At 48.4% G+C, this 14301-nt stretch overlaps 3 protein-coding genes across 3 annotated transcripts in view; 1 reads left to right on the top strand and 2 right to left on the bottom strand.

Moving 5' to 3' along the window:
- Positions 1-2233: 2233 nt before the first annotated feature.
- LOC144038467 (transmembrane protein 100-like) lies at positions 2234-4242 on the bottom strand. The gene is made up of 2 exons (XM_077551001.1): positions 4076-4242; positions 2234-3926 (listed from the first exon to the last, which is right to left on the bottom strand). The coding sequence occupies exon 2, from the start codon at positions 3438-3440 to the stop codon at positions 3147-3149; it is 294 nt and encodes a 97-aa protein (XP_077407127.1). The 5' UTR covers positions 3441-3926; positions 4076-4242; the 3' UTR covers positions 2234-3146.
- A 2882-nt stretch (positions 4243-7124) lies between these two features.
- Positions 7125-7835, bottom strand: LOC144038528 (TATA-box-binding protein-like). The gene has a single exon (XM_077551091.1). The coding sequence runs from the start codon at positions 7525-7527 to the stop codon at positions 7189-7191; it is 339 nt and encodes a 112-aa protein (XP_077407217.1). The 5' UTR covers positions 7528-7835; the 3' UTR covers positions 7125-7188.
- A 2392-nt stretch (positions 7836-10227) lies between these two features.
- ankfn1a (ankyrin repeat and fibronectin type III domain containing 1a) overlaps positions 10228-14301 on the top strand; it is a gene marked incomplete at its 5' end in the record, with an annotated part of 30117 nt that continues 26043 nt past the window's right edge. Inside the window, 4 exons of the mRNA XM_077551485.1 lie at positions 10228-10341; positions 11071-11201; positions 11565-11741; positions 13519-13700. Coding sequence (XP_077407611.1) covers positions 10228-10341; positions 11071-11201; positions 11565-11741; positions 13519-13700 — 604 coding nt within the window. The remainder of the gene's footprint in view (positions 10342-11070; positions 11202-11564; positions 11742-13518; positions 13701-14301) is intronic.

Below are 14301 nucleotides of genomic sequence, written 5' to 3'. Positions count from 1 at the left end.
CAATGGGCAAAGCTGCTCACTTTTAATAACTTAAGCCACGCTCGGACGCTCGCCGCCCGCCGCTCGCCGCTCGCCGCTCGCCGCCGGGCTGCCGGACACGCGCCCACATGCAAATGCTTCCCGTTGCAATTTGGACGAATGCTCATCATCATCGTCACCCGCTGCCCGACCTTTTCAAAACAGGCGGCCTGACGTGTTTTATTTTGCCAAAGCGTTTGGGCTCAAATTTCCCGGAACGCAGGACAGTGTTTTGGTCAGCGCTGCAGCAACTGAGACCAAGACCAAGACCAAGACCAAGTCCAGACTGGAGAGTTTCCAGACAAGACCAAGACTGTGGGAAAAATCACTCAAAAAGCCCAGAACAAAATGACCAGTATGTTTGTTTTCATGACCTTTACAACAGAAATATATTCTGCTGAGTTGTTTCTAAACTGCTGGGGGGGCTGGGGGGGGGGGGGGGCAGCGCTGCACCTGCACCTGCCTTCTGCCTTCCTCACTGATCACAGAAGCACTGGCCCGGTCTCAGGCCCGTCTTGATCAAGTCCGAGACCGAGTAAGAATGCCTTCGATTCCCAGACCAGACCGAGACCCTTAAAAAGTGGTCTTGAGGTCGGTCCCGAGGCCAAGAGCTCCAACACGACCACTGGACATTTTCTCGTTGCAAGATAAGCGGAAGAACGACCATCATCGTTCACAAGGAAACAAAAAAACGGCTTCTATCTTTTGCACTCTTTAGTCATGAACAGGAAGTTTCATCCAAAGCAGGCGCTTCCAAGCAAGAAGCGCAGAAAACAAACACGGCAATCACAACGCTGGCATTTCTGCTTTTGACGTTCAAGTGTTTGCTGCATCTGTCGTTCGTCAGCGCACGTCAACACGTGAGCACTCGTGAGCACGCGTCTTCCAGATGGACTCCAGGTGGGGATTGGATAACCCCCCCCCCCCCCAGCCCCCACCCCAAAAAAAAGTGTGAGTGAAGGAAGTCTTCATCACAGGAAGTCCCAAATCTTGTCCAATAACACAGGCAGGAAGTGGCGCCACCTGAGGGCACGTCCGCACCTGCAGAGGCTGAGCACCCCCCCCTCGAAAGAATTACAAAAACAGCAATACAATAACAAATTGGGGGGGGGGGACATGACCTGAAGACATTTCGTTAAGTGATTCTTTCACGTACCACTAGAGGGAGTCGGCCACGTACCACACGAAGACAATCAACTGATTCGAGGCTGGAAATGTGTCAGGGCGACGCCCATCAGGCTTCTTTGTCACCCAAAAAGAGGGGGGGGGGGCACCATTCTTCTGTAACACCGTATGAACTTCCTGCGTTGTGGGGGCGGTGGTAGGTTGGGGGGGGGGGGGTTGGGGGGTCAATGCGTGCGTTTTCAAAAAGCGTTTAAATCCGTCAAAAGGAGCCGGATTCGAGAGACACCGACGGAAGGGCCTCTCCCAGGGTGACTATTGGGGGGGGGGGGCATTTGTTGCCATTGCCACCCTCCTCCAGGGCTAAAATACTGTCGTTACGAATAAAGTAAAAATGTAGAAAACCAAAATTAAAAAAAACAATCATCAAATCATGTATTACAAATAAGTCAATTGAAATATCACATCATAAATATATCTAATTGTATTGTGGTTGTCCGGTACCTTATGGAGTCTGGGCCGGCCCGCTTGCCTGTTTTCAGCACCGATTTGGCGTCTGACCCGTCCTCCAGCGGGGGTCAAAGTTGAGGCGGCGGGCGTGGACGAGCAGCAAACGTCTTCCTGTTCTGCGGCCGCTCGCTTTCATCCCGTCTCCTTGCGTGCCAGGCCTTTTCCGCCTGGGGGGCCGTTGGGGGGGGGGGGGGGGGCACTGCCACTGTGCTGCACCTCAGGAAGGGAGGGCACGGACGGGATATCCCCTTCCAAAGAATCCAAAGTCCAGGAGTCCTTGACTTGATTCGGAATACGCGCTCCCGTGGCTCACTTGATTAGGTTGACGAGACACTCGATCAATTCTTCGTCTCATTAAAAACGATGCATTTCGAGTTTCATGTGAGATTTCGACTGTTAACATAACAAGTGTTATGACGTCACTTCCTGTGACTTCCCAGGAAAAACAAAACGTCACATTAGCAGCACGCTGCTCTCGGGTCAGGATAAAGTTAGCCCACCGTCAAGCCGCCCCCCCCCCGAGACCCCCATTCATTACCGCTCTTGCCCCCGCCCACAAACACACGAGTTGCCAGGCGACATCAACAGATCACAAACAAACTTCAGGTGACTTTATTCATAGAAAAGCATCCAGTATTGCTTGAGGACGTGTAACGCATATATAAATAAAGCGGTAAAAAAAAAAAACACACACACTCACTTTTCTATTTTTCTGAAAGACTAATAATAATAATAATAAACCCGTGGCATGAAAGTTTAGGATTCTGTTGGCATTTGTGCATGTTTACATAAAAAAAAAAAAAACGTAATACAAGTGTGGGCATAAGAGCGTCAATTAATCACCTGGTACACACACACAACCATCTTAAGTACTAGTACTAGTACTAGTACTAGTACTAGTATCCACATTGACAGAATAAACAAGCAAAGCTAAACAAGTCTGCTGACTTTGATCGCAAGTAGAGAATTGAGCTGAAAAATGGATCCAATTCTCGTATTGAGTGAACCCATCTTTGGAGGAGTTGCAAATTGTGTGACTTTTTTTTTTTTTAACAATCCAAAGTACCGTTTCTCATCAAGTCTTAGCAGCATTCTCATATTCTGACCTTCACTCCTTCAAAGTTCTTTTTTTTTTTCCCATTCAAACTTGATGCAGCTGCAGTTCTTTGTGACATATTGACTGTTGTTTGACCTCCTGACCACAGATGGCGCCGTCGAGTAAATGAACAGTTTAGACAAAGGGTGGGAAAGCGTCTGTGGGTTTTCGGTCGGACTGAGGTCTTCACAGATGATGTAAAAATAATAATAAAAACCGTCGATTGCTGGAATGATTCCTGCGATTGGTCCAGAAGATGAGACGTGCTTTTCTATTTGTCGTCCTTCACGTTTCGTCTCGCCGTATTCTTGTCCAACGTCCAATCAAGTGTCTTCTTACCAGCGATCGCAAACTTTTGGAGATCAAGAAAGGGAGAAGAAATGAATGAATGTGCGCCGTCTTAGTATCCTTGCGCGCCCACCAGGTTGGCCTGGCTCTCCCTCCTCCTTCGGTCCCTCGTCCCGCGCTTTCGGAGCTTCCAGCAGGTGGCGCTGGCCCCCAGCAGGCCCAGCCCGGCCCCCAGCAGCACCAGCCCCAGGACGGAGATGGTGGAGCCGTGCGAGTTGAAGGTGTAGGCCACGGCCGTCACCACCACGCCGGCGATCAGCACCACCACGCCGAAGGGCACCGTGCAGCGGTAGCACGACATCTCGGCGCCCCCGGTGGCCGCGCTCAGGAGCTGCGCCTGGTCCATGCGCGGGGCCCCGCGTCGCCGTGACGACGCCGTCGCCGTCGCCGCCCGAGCTCAGCTTCTCGTAGGAGAACGACGCCGGGTTGTCGTCTTCCGGCGGGACCGACTTGCCGGCCAGGAAGAGGTGGGACATCTTCATCAGCCAATCACAGAGCACCTGGGTGAGATGTTTTGGATTGCCGGCTTGGAATGTCGGTGACCAGCAGAACGTTTACATTTAACGGTCTTCCACAAAATGGCTGACGTTGTCAGGATGCATGTAAATCGCTTTATAAGGTTTTGCTGTCGTGTGTCACGTCCAATAATCGAGTCTCTGCTGACAAATCAGGCTACGATTATCGGTCTTCATAGTTTCGCTATAAAAAAAAAATTGGGGGTGGGGGGGGTTCAAAAAGCAGTTCAAAAATGTTTCATTCTACCCCAACTAATACTGCGTCTATCTTTGCCAGCGACGTATTGCGACAAGCAGAACGATTCCAGGCTCTTCCACTAGATGGCAGAAGACACAATGAACCATCAAAGGGACATTTTGCTTCGAGTCTCGCTCAAATGTCTTCAAACAGACATTTGAGCGTTTTTCACAAGCGCGAGCACAGAAGAAGAAGGTGATTGATAATCTTGCTAATCAATCAACTCACGACTGAAGTGCGGTTCTTCGTCTGGCTGTCCTCGTCCGTCCTTCTTCTTCCCTCCTGCTTTCCACGCCAGGTCCCGACTAACCCAAAGTCAGAGTGAAGATGGCTATCAATAGAAAACGGCTGCCGCTGCCGCCGCCTCCTCCTCCTCCTCGCAGCAGCAACTTTTAACTCTTTCCTGCCTTCAAATTGATCTTACTTTAATTGATCGTACATTAGTTATATGCATGCATCACTGGGTACTTTTTTGATTGATTGATGTTAAAAGCAAAAAGGAAATGTACAGGAAAATCCATGCAAGGAAAATGACATTTGTAAACGTTTGGCCTAAGATCAAGAGACTTTGGAGTGTGATGGCGAGTGTGTTGGGTCGTTGCTGTGATGCAGCTGTAGCGCCCCCCAGAGGGCAAAACGTCAAACGGGTCGCAGCCGGGGTGAAATCTGTCCTCCATATTGTCCATCGTTCTGCTAGCGATGTGCAAAGCGAGCATCTGTCTCTGAAGACCGAAACGCTGCAAGCCCGCTGGCCGCGTGTTGCTTAAAGGGTTAACGTGACTAACCCAAGCCCATCCTGGTTTGTGAGTTCTCCGTCCAACTGGGAACATCTGGACTGCTTCTTTTTTCACATTTAAATCCTCAACAGGCTTTGCCTGTGCAGGAGAAGGTGGGGAGGAATGGGGGGGGGGGGGGGTTAGTCAGCAGGGGCCCACAGTGAGCCTTTTGATCCGGGCTGAGGTCAGGGGTCACCTCATCTAAAGCTGGATCACTACATTGGGATGTTTTTGCAGACCGAGTTCAACAAAATGTCCACAGAAAATCACACTGTGTCGTCATTATGGAGTTGGAAAAGAGTGAATGGAAACAAATAAAACAAGGAAATGAAATGTTTTCTTTTGCTTCATCTGAATGGAACTTGTGCCACTCCTTGGGGTGTGCGCGCGTTGGCCTCTTGGGGGCAGTATCGTCCAGACGTCCGCTCATTGAATCTGCACATGTTGCCGGCCCGCCTCAGCTGCACGAATACGAAAATACAAATTGCTCTTTGCAGAAAAGTCCGTGAAAATGGCGTCCATGAAAATGGCGTCCATGAAAATGGCGTCCATGAAAATGGCGTCCAAGACCGCGCGAGTCACGGCAGTTGAATGAAAGTGGCACAAGCGGCTGGAGAGACGCAGGTTGCGGACCCCCCAGCGGCTAACCAGCGGGTTGTATGGGAGACCATTTTGTGGTTTGGCGAGTCTCGGATGGGTTTTGGCAAGATGGACACTCCTCGAGGGCTTCCTTCCCGGATCCGTTTGCCGGTCTCCATGGAGACCGCGACATCAACAACAGATGTTGGTTTGCCGCACTTTTGCAGGCCTTCTTTTGACATCTTTGCAAAGTCAAGCGAAAAAATGCTATTTTTTTGTATTATATTACAAGAGAAGTTGTTTGACATTTTGCATTATGGGAAAAAAAAGTTTCCTTGGCAGACGGTGAACTCGCACGTTCCAAAGTAAACATTGAATACGCAACTCCTTCCCTTTTTTTTTTCCTTTCTTCTCTTCAACTTTTGTGCTCAAGAGCCACGTTTGAGTTTTGAAAAGAAAAGAAACATCAGAAAGCTAAAGCCGTGGAAAAAAGTGTAAAGGAACATACTTACCTCATGCTCATCATTATAATTGTATTCATTTCATGAGTAATACATTTTCTGCATGCATCCATTTTTTAAAAAATGCTCCATATTTGTATCGTTTAAATTTAGTAAAATACATCAATGAAAAACCTTTTATACCTATTAGAATATTTTAGTAACCCATACATTATAATAAAGCAATCATTCAATACATTCAATAATTAAAATTGTTTGAATTAATTTTTTCTGAACTCTGGTGCCATCTGGTGGCGGTTCCACAAAGGACACTTTTCCCTTTCTTTTTTCATGTCACTTTTTATTCTTCCGTCTTCCATGAAGACAACACGTGCACATCAACATTCACAACGCAGCTTGTACTTGTTGATCATTCGGGCTAAAAAATAAAATTGCATCAAAGCAAGACTTTGCTCCAGTTCGACGTCACGACCGCAAATGAGTCGAGCTATTGGTGGCGTGATGATGATGTCATATTCTATGTATTTATTTCAGTGCAGGCGTAAGCGACGGTGGCGCGGCTAATGCTACGTGCTAGCACTAAGACGTCATCCAGGCCAGAGGCGGGGCTTCACGTCCTCCTGAAGGCGCTCAGGAGGCCGTCCAGGGAGCAGAACTCGGTAGAATTCCGCCTCCGTTTTAGCCCCTGCCACATCAAACGGGAAATGTGGCGAGCGGCAAACACCGATGTACATTTACAACCTCAATTCGGACAATTGTTCATGACATTGTTTGCATTTTTTCCTCACAAGTCTATTCAAAAACAAATGACAATTTGCTCCATCTCAATTATTGGCCGAGGATGACAGCTTGTGGACGTCACATGACCCAACCCAGAAAACAGATGAGCCCCGATTGGTCCCTTTCAAGTGTTTTTTTTTTTTAAATTGGTCTTTAATTGGAGTGGAACAAGTGGACTTTTGTCTTTTCCCGTCGCCACAGCAACTCGTTGGTTTTCATACCAGAGCAAATGTTACTTATTGCGTCCACGCACGCCTCCCACTTACCAACCAATGAGACGGAGCCTGAGGAAAAGATGGACGCCGGAAGTTGTACTGCAGAGCAGGAAACAGCTCCGGTTCGTAACTGGGGAAAGAAAGTCCAAATATTGAGCCAAATATGAAAGTTGCTGCTTCAGGTGCGAGAAAACATGTCGCAGCTTTGAACGTGTGAGCCTCTCTCTGTCAGCTAGCTTGACACGTTAGCATCATGCTAGCTGACCTTTGCTGTTGTCTTTTATGTTTCCCAGTAAACTTCAAATGGGAGGAACAAACAAGCAATCTCATCTGTGCGAAGCGGTCGGCTTTTTTTCACTTCCTCAAAGTGATGTTACGATTTCTTGACGAGAGAAAAAGAACCGGTACGAAGGAATACAATTGAAAAATGTGTCGTAAAAAAGGCCACTCTACGTCCTTTTTAGTAGAATGCAGAAACATTTTTCAATTTGAGGCCCCAAAAAGTTGGATATTGATCAGCAAACGTCCTTTCAGGTGAGGCCTTGAGCGCACCTGCAGCGGTCCTGCTGGGCCAAGAAGAGATCCTCCGGGTTGACGGGGAAGGTTCTGCACGTGCCGCCGATGTTGAGCACCTCGAAGTCCGCCAAGCGCAGCGCGTAGCCCAGCTTGAGGATTTTGAAGGCAAACTTCCTGGCGGCCACCCGAGACTCGTCCTCGCTGCCACACAACAAACGTCGGGCCGTGACGGACGGACAGGTGGACGAGCGGCGCACACGCACGCGCGCGCTGACGGACCTCTTGGCTCCCGTGCAGAAAAGGATCCCGGACTGGAAGATCCTGGCCGTGGTCTGGGGCTTGCGGATCTTCATGACGGGCGACTTGAAGACCTGACGGACAGCGGCAAGCGGATGAAGCTCAGCCGCAAAAAATAATTGCAGCTAAAGTCAACACACTCATGGCAGACAACCAGGCGCTCTAAAGCAGCCATGCTGGCAGGCTATCCAAAGTGATGATGCCTGTTCAGGTTCGAGGCAGTTTGATTCCAACGTCGAATATATTTGCAAACTAATCTCCCCATTTGAATTTTTGGGCAACACACGAAATGTCCTCTTTTGCCACCTCTGGAAGTCGTCGCTACAAATCTTGCTGCTCCGTATCAGATGTTCGTGAACTTTTGCGTTCCCGTTGGCAGGTGCCGCACGTTCCACGAGTTGCGAGCGATGAACTCCAGATCCAGATGGCAAGCCAGCTTCACCGAAGACGTCACGTTCCTGCAAAAGTTGTTGGACTCGATTGTTCGTGCGTCGCACGCTGACCAAGAAGACAATTCAGGCTATTGAACGCGCACCAGATTGATTTCATAAAAAATTGGGGCATAAAAAAACTAGTGTCATCATGATCACATTTTTTTCGACTCCGATTGTGTCGATTTCAAATTTCCTTGGCAAGGGCAAAATGTATCCTGGATACTAAATGTTGGATGAAAATGATATTGGTAAGAAATTGTCTTTACTTAACCAGCATATGTGGACTAACATGGACAATGGGACATTTTGTGCACTTAATGATACTCTTAAAACTGCTGGGTCAAAAATCCTCCAATATTGGCCAAAAATGGGACCGACCCACCGGCCCAGTTGGACCCAAATTCAAGTATGCAGGCCGGCCCAATTTTGGAGCAATATTGGCTTGTTTTTGAAAGCGGCAGTTTTAAGACGGCATCTGTCGTCATGCAATTGCAACAATGACGACGACGATGGTGTTGCTTTTACTGGATCTGCAAGCCGGTTCGTGGCTTGGCGGGCGGCGGGCCTGCGCGCTGATGAGGATGAAGAGGATGAAGAGGAGGAAGAGGAGGAAGCACGAGGAAGCAATAAGGCCGGCCCAGGTGGAGGAGGAGGAGGACGCAGCAGCGGCTGGCAGTCCACCAAAACCGGGAGGAAGGCGGCCACCGGGTCGGGGGTCTTGCACAGGTTCTGCATGGCCAGAACTCTGCGCTCCTTCGCCGACAGCTGCCGGCTTTCGAGCGCCACGAACATCCTCGCAACAAAGCAACACACTTCGGCCGGGTTACCAGTCAGGACTTTTCGTCAACCAGTCGGACTCTGCAGGGAGACGTGAGCAAGGAAAGAGTTCGTCCGTCCACGCACGCACGCACGCACGCACGATTTAAATGAGGACTCCCCAGCAGCCCCCACGCAGCACGGAATAAAGTGGATCGTAACAAAGGGTCCGACGGCACACAAACATTTGACGTGCAGGAGTCGGATGTGGCGTATGACGTCACGTGATGCGGAGGACATGCAGGGACCCCCAAAGTCCCCCAGCCCAGCCCTGCGTGTCCCAAGATGATACAAATGATAAATGATAAAATAAATCAATTAAAAAAATAGCAGATGTACAACTGAGTCTGCAAAAGTGAATTGGAAATATCAATATGTCATTTTGACTGGTCACGATGACTTTACAGATATGGCGAATGAAAATTCGAAACGATTCCAAATGTAATTGCGACTAGTCAGAAAGACATTGCTGATATCTTCAAATGTTGGAACTTATCACTTGCCACAGAAACGCACTCTGTTGGCCATGCGGAAGAATTACATTTTGATTGAAGAAGTACGAGCTCCCCCTACTGGCGATATAAAGACTACCAGAGTCGGCCATTAAAAAAGAAAGAAGCTATTTAATGTTGTTCAATAACCTGCAAAGGAGAATTTGTAAGGTTATACAAAATAATAAATGATGAAATCAAATTGAATGTGTAATGACAAGACCCCCAAAAATGGCCACAAAAAAATAAATAAAAGTTCAAATTGATTTAATGATTTTCTTCGAACATGCACGTCAGTTTACCTCATTGAAATCATGTGCAACTAATGGACATGTTTTGATTATAAGTAGCCTTAAAAACTCTCAAAAATCAGCAATGTGAATGGCAATATTGTGGGGGAATGCATTGATAAAAGTTCATGCAATATCTACTTGAATGAATAGCAACGAGAAAAGCACTATATGTTGCTGAACGAAGTTATTTGTGTGTGCGTGCGTGTGCGTGCGTGCGTGTGTGTCCTTCCTTCCTTCCTGTCTCTTATCTGTCATCCTAAACACTTTAAGCCCAACTCATTTCAGCTTCAAAGCAACTCCCTCCTCACTTGTTGCTTCGATTCAGCCCCTTTTCTCATTTTATTTTCCCTTCTAATATTTCATTTCATTTTCCACTCCATTGCCACTTTCCCCCTCTCCGTCAAGTCTCCTTCCATGCGTCCTTCCCTCCTTGAAACCTCCCTTTGATGTGTCCTTTTGCGCGACTCCTTTTCGGCCCTTCCCCTCAATCGCTTTAAATAACTCGGACCTCGACTCTTGAGGCGGTCAAAGTTGACGTTCGGTCCATTTTACAATCCACGGCGGTTTCTGTGGCTGGCTGCGATCCCGACGAGTGCGCCTCGCAGCCGTGTTGGATCGCGGCCGCGGCGGCCCCCCAGATGTTGTTGGCCCAACTCGGGCGTTCGTGCGGCGGAGATACCGCAATGAAATGTGAGCCTGCTCCGTAATTTTGGGGATGTTTGACTCGGGGCAGGACAAAAGACACGTTAGCAGGCCACAGCCCAGCCGGAGCAGATGTTGGAGCTCCGGGAAAACGAGGCCGAGCGACGCCGAAAGAAGGACGCCGCTGCGAGACGGTAAGTCAGCTTTGGTTTTGGATTTCAAGGGGGAGAAACGCTCGCTAGCAAGTCGGCGTTTGAGCACAAACATGTCGGTAACGTTACACAAGATGAATGTCGAGGGACTTTCGACGGCAATTGGTTGAAACGTCAACAAACATTTTGTGTTGCGATGTTTTGGAAGTTTGTCTTGGCGCCCACGTACGCGTCAATCAAACTTGGCGTAACCGGAGCACGTCGTTTGACGTCGGCGCACCTCATCAATCACGTCATTACGTCACACGCTGGCAGCTACGTGGTAACTAGATCCAAAAATGGCGTCACTGTAAGCTAGGCGGCAACGTTTAAACCACACGTTCACCAAGAACAACTACAGAAAGCGACGACAAACGTCTTGGCACGTTAGACGAGCAAAATTCGTCATTTCGCGTGATTATGTCAGACGTGTCGTTCGTAACCTGACGTCATAGTTTGAACAAACCATTGAGGTTTGAAGTGTTCAAATGCGACTGGTGGTGACAACAAACTTCCCAGAAAGTATTTGTTAAGAACCCCAAAAATGGAAAAATGTTGTATTGTGAAGTAGGAAAAAGTCCAATCGGGAATTTCTTCTTTTGATGTGCTCATTCCTTCTTTCTTTTTTTGAATGGGAGGGACGTTACACAAAAGATGGTGGCCTCTTGTCACGTGACTACGACAAGCTAGCTGTGGCTAACTTAACAAGCTGCTCCCTGCTGGTCTTTGCAGATATGGCTGAAGATGTCGGTGGATTCTGACCATTCCTGCGTGCTGTTGTCCTCGCGAGACCCGCGCATCTCCTGCGTCTTCCAAGCGGCCGACGAGAACGATGACCACGTCCAGGCGGCGGGAGAGGAGAGGTATGGAAGTAGATGGCAGCGTCGGGAGCCAAAAGATCCCACTAGATGGCGTCGTTGCATCTCTTTGCAGTGCAGCTTTTGAGTCGAAGTTCAATAATGGGCGAAGGAATTTCTGCTCGTCTTTCTGATGATCCGGCAGAAAAGCGGCAACAGTTTCGGCACTTGACGTGTGCTAGCAATGGGAAATATTTGGCAGGAGGCTCAAAGTGTGTCGCGTGTGCACTTTTACAATCATTTTGTTTTTTCTTCATATAAATGTGTGAAATAAAATGGAAAAGAAAAAAAGATGACGGTCGTACTTTGCTTGGTTGACTCTTCAAGACGGTCAAAGCTGAAATATGTGCACTTGCGCTCCCCTCGCAGCGTTCTGGAGATGCTGAGCTGCTCCAAGTTCTCGGACCTGGAGACGTGGCTGTGCATGCCCTCCTCGCTCCTGCTGCCCAGACTCTTTGACTCGGCCCGCACCTCCTCCTCGTCCTCGTCCTCCTGCGCCTCCAATTGCCGCCGCTCCTCCTGCAGCGATGGCGGCGCCGCTGACGGGTAACGCCGCCACGATGTTTGGGGCTCTGGGATATATATATATATATATTTTTTTTTTTCCATCTGCATTTTAACTCATTTGCTCCCAAAATCTATAAATATGTTCTATTTTAAATGTTTTAAGTGTCCCCAAAACGTAGTTCTATGTTTTTTAATGTTTTTTTTTTTAAATGCTAGAGCATACAGAAGTGCAAAAAAGAAACAGCCAGCAGGTGGCAGCAGAGCAATAGAGAGCAATCAGGGGCGATGTTGAAAAAGAGCTCTTTGACTCACATTTCAAAATAGATTTGTGATGAAAGATGAAATTGAGCTCTATTCTAAGGCCAAACGGAAACAGATAGAAATCAACTTTCTTTTTCCTGATGAAAGAAGAGACTGTGAGAGTGTTTTCATGGCAATAAAACACAATATTCTGTGGGCGGGCCTTGCAAAATCAGTCCCAATCCAGTCAAACAGCAGCGGGAGCGAAGGGGGTTGCTTCCGTGAAAATGTCTGGGAGCGAATGACTTGATCGTTGATACATGATTTGAAGGCGGTTAAACAGTCTGAATTCCTCCACTTTTGCGGCCGCTGCTCCCTCAGATGCAAATATTTGATTTCGAAAGTGTGAATTTGAGCAATTGACACCAAAACTACGGACTGCGTTCTCCTCAAGTGGACTTTCGTTGAAAGGCAAAACGGCGAGCGCCGGCTCGGCCACTTGCTTGCTTTCTTTTCAGGGAGGCACAAAGAGCCGATGGCCGCCTTTGATAAGCGCCATTTTACGCGGCTGGGCGGCAAGCCAAGGTCTGAGTCCGGAGCGCTTTGCCTTCAAGTCAGCGACCGCTCGCGATGGGACACTTTTGGACGTCTGACTTTCGACCGGGACGTGCGAATAACGGCGCAAATGTTGACTTGGGGCGAGCTGCTGGATTTTGTCCTGCGCAGGCAAAAAAAGGGCGCTTGCGAACGTCGTTCTTGGCGAAGTCGCAGCTACGTGGTCTCGGACGGCAGGTATGACCAGGCGGGGAAAGGAAGATTTGACTTTTTCAACAATCATAGCGGTAGAAAGAAAAAAAATGCATGTGAGATAGTAGAAAACCTCCTAAAGAACTTGAAGCATCATTTTTTTTGTTTCATTGGATGATAAAAAGGTCGTCTTTTTTTTTTGCTACGTGTTAAAGATCACAAATTCACAATTATTTCAATATCGTAACTTTTAACATCTGTATTGCACCCCCCCCCCCCAATATCGCTGAGTCCTGTTACAAGTGTCTTGTATCTGTGTTCTTCCTCGATGGCGAGACGAACGTGACGGCCGTTAACGTGACGTTCGCCGCCACGTCGCGTCGTCGGCCACATTCTGTACAAGAGACACAAAAAGTGGACGGAACGCACGAGTGGGAGGACTTTCCCTCCTTTGGGAAGTCTTTTGGACCGCATATGTGGGAATTTATCTCAGAGCATTTTGAGGTCAGAAGGTTCCGATTCAGCCAAAAAAAACAAAAAAAACGAAAGTCCCCCAAACGCTTCTCGCAAGGTTGGAAGCTCAGCGTCTCATCCACTTCACACTCCCAATCAATAGGGGGCAGTATGTAGAACATGAGTGTATTGGAGAATGAATGAATGATGTTTGTGTGCCATAGCAAAAGGAAAAGCACCATATGATGTATTATTATTATTATTATTCTCATTATTATAGAGATTTACCCTGAGCTAAAACAACACTCAATATGATGTCAAAGTACTCGATGAAGCGAGTCGGCAATAAAGCGCCAACTTGTTGACGGTCCATCAGGACGCCGGAGCGGGACGCCGCCTTCCTGGCCCCGACTTTGGGCAAGGAGACGCCCTTCCTGGTGACCCCGCTGCTGCCCATCCTCTCGTCCACGCCCGATGCCGCCGCCGCCGCCGCCGTCAGCATCAGGAAGCGCCGCCGCCTGGCCGCCAGTCCCGGAGGACTTTGCTGGAAGTCCACAGGTGAGACCGTCGTCACGACAACCCATGAAAACCTTTCATCCACCTTACGGCAATCGCAAGGAAAACATTTGTGTTTTGGGGGCAACTTTTCAGTGCAAAACGGAACTTCAAAAAAGATGACGTCATAAACATGAGAACAAGAATTGAAAAAATGGACAAAGTAAGCGAACGAATCTGCTTTTGCAATCCCAAAGTGAAGGCGAGGAATGTCGTCCCCTTTTGAGGTGCGAGCGTGTCACCATCTTTTTCTCGTCTTGACTTGATGTCATCGGGCCCAGTGCGCCTCCTGGTGGTTGGCTGACTCGTGCAACAGGATCATCGCCGATTGTAATCAAATAGGATTAAAAAACCTGTCGCTCAAAATCCCGGTTTCGTGATTGTCTGCAGGGAACGAGTGCAAAGTTGGTATCTTGATGCTTTGATTTGAGCGCGTGGAGGTCGAATTGTGGCCTTTGAGTGTTTATGTTTGATTTCATCTTGCGCTAAAGTGAAGAATGTTGAGTCTAAACACGCACGCTCGGACTTCCTGTGTTGATCACGCCGCTGGTTTGCGCCGCCCGGCACAGGAACGTTAATGACTTTCCTGCCGTGCATCTTGGGA

Source organism: Vanacampus margaritifer, chromosome 18, assembly GCF_051991255.1.
Source record: "Vanacampus margaritifer isolate UIUO_Vmar chromosome 18, RoL_Vmar_1.0, whole genome shotgun sequence".
NCBI lineage: Eukaryota > Metazoa > Chordata > Actinopteri > Syngnathiformes > Syngnathidae > Vanacampus > Vanacampus margaritifer.
Note: the sequence above shows the minus strand (reverse complement) of the source record. Positions and strands in the feature narration are given on the sequence as shown.

Coding starts and splice junctions, on each gene's coding strand:
- LOC144038467 (XM_077551001.1), bottom strand. CDS start 3,440: ATGGACCAGGCGCAGCTCCTGAGCGCGGCCACCGGGGGCGCCGAGATG.
- LOC144038528 (XM_077551091.1), bottom strand. CDS start 7,527: ATGAAGATCCGCAAGCCCCAGACCACGGCCAGGATCTTCCAGTCCGGG.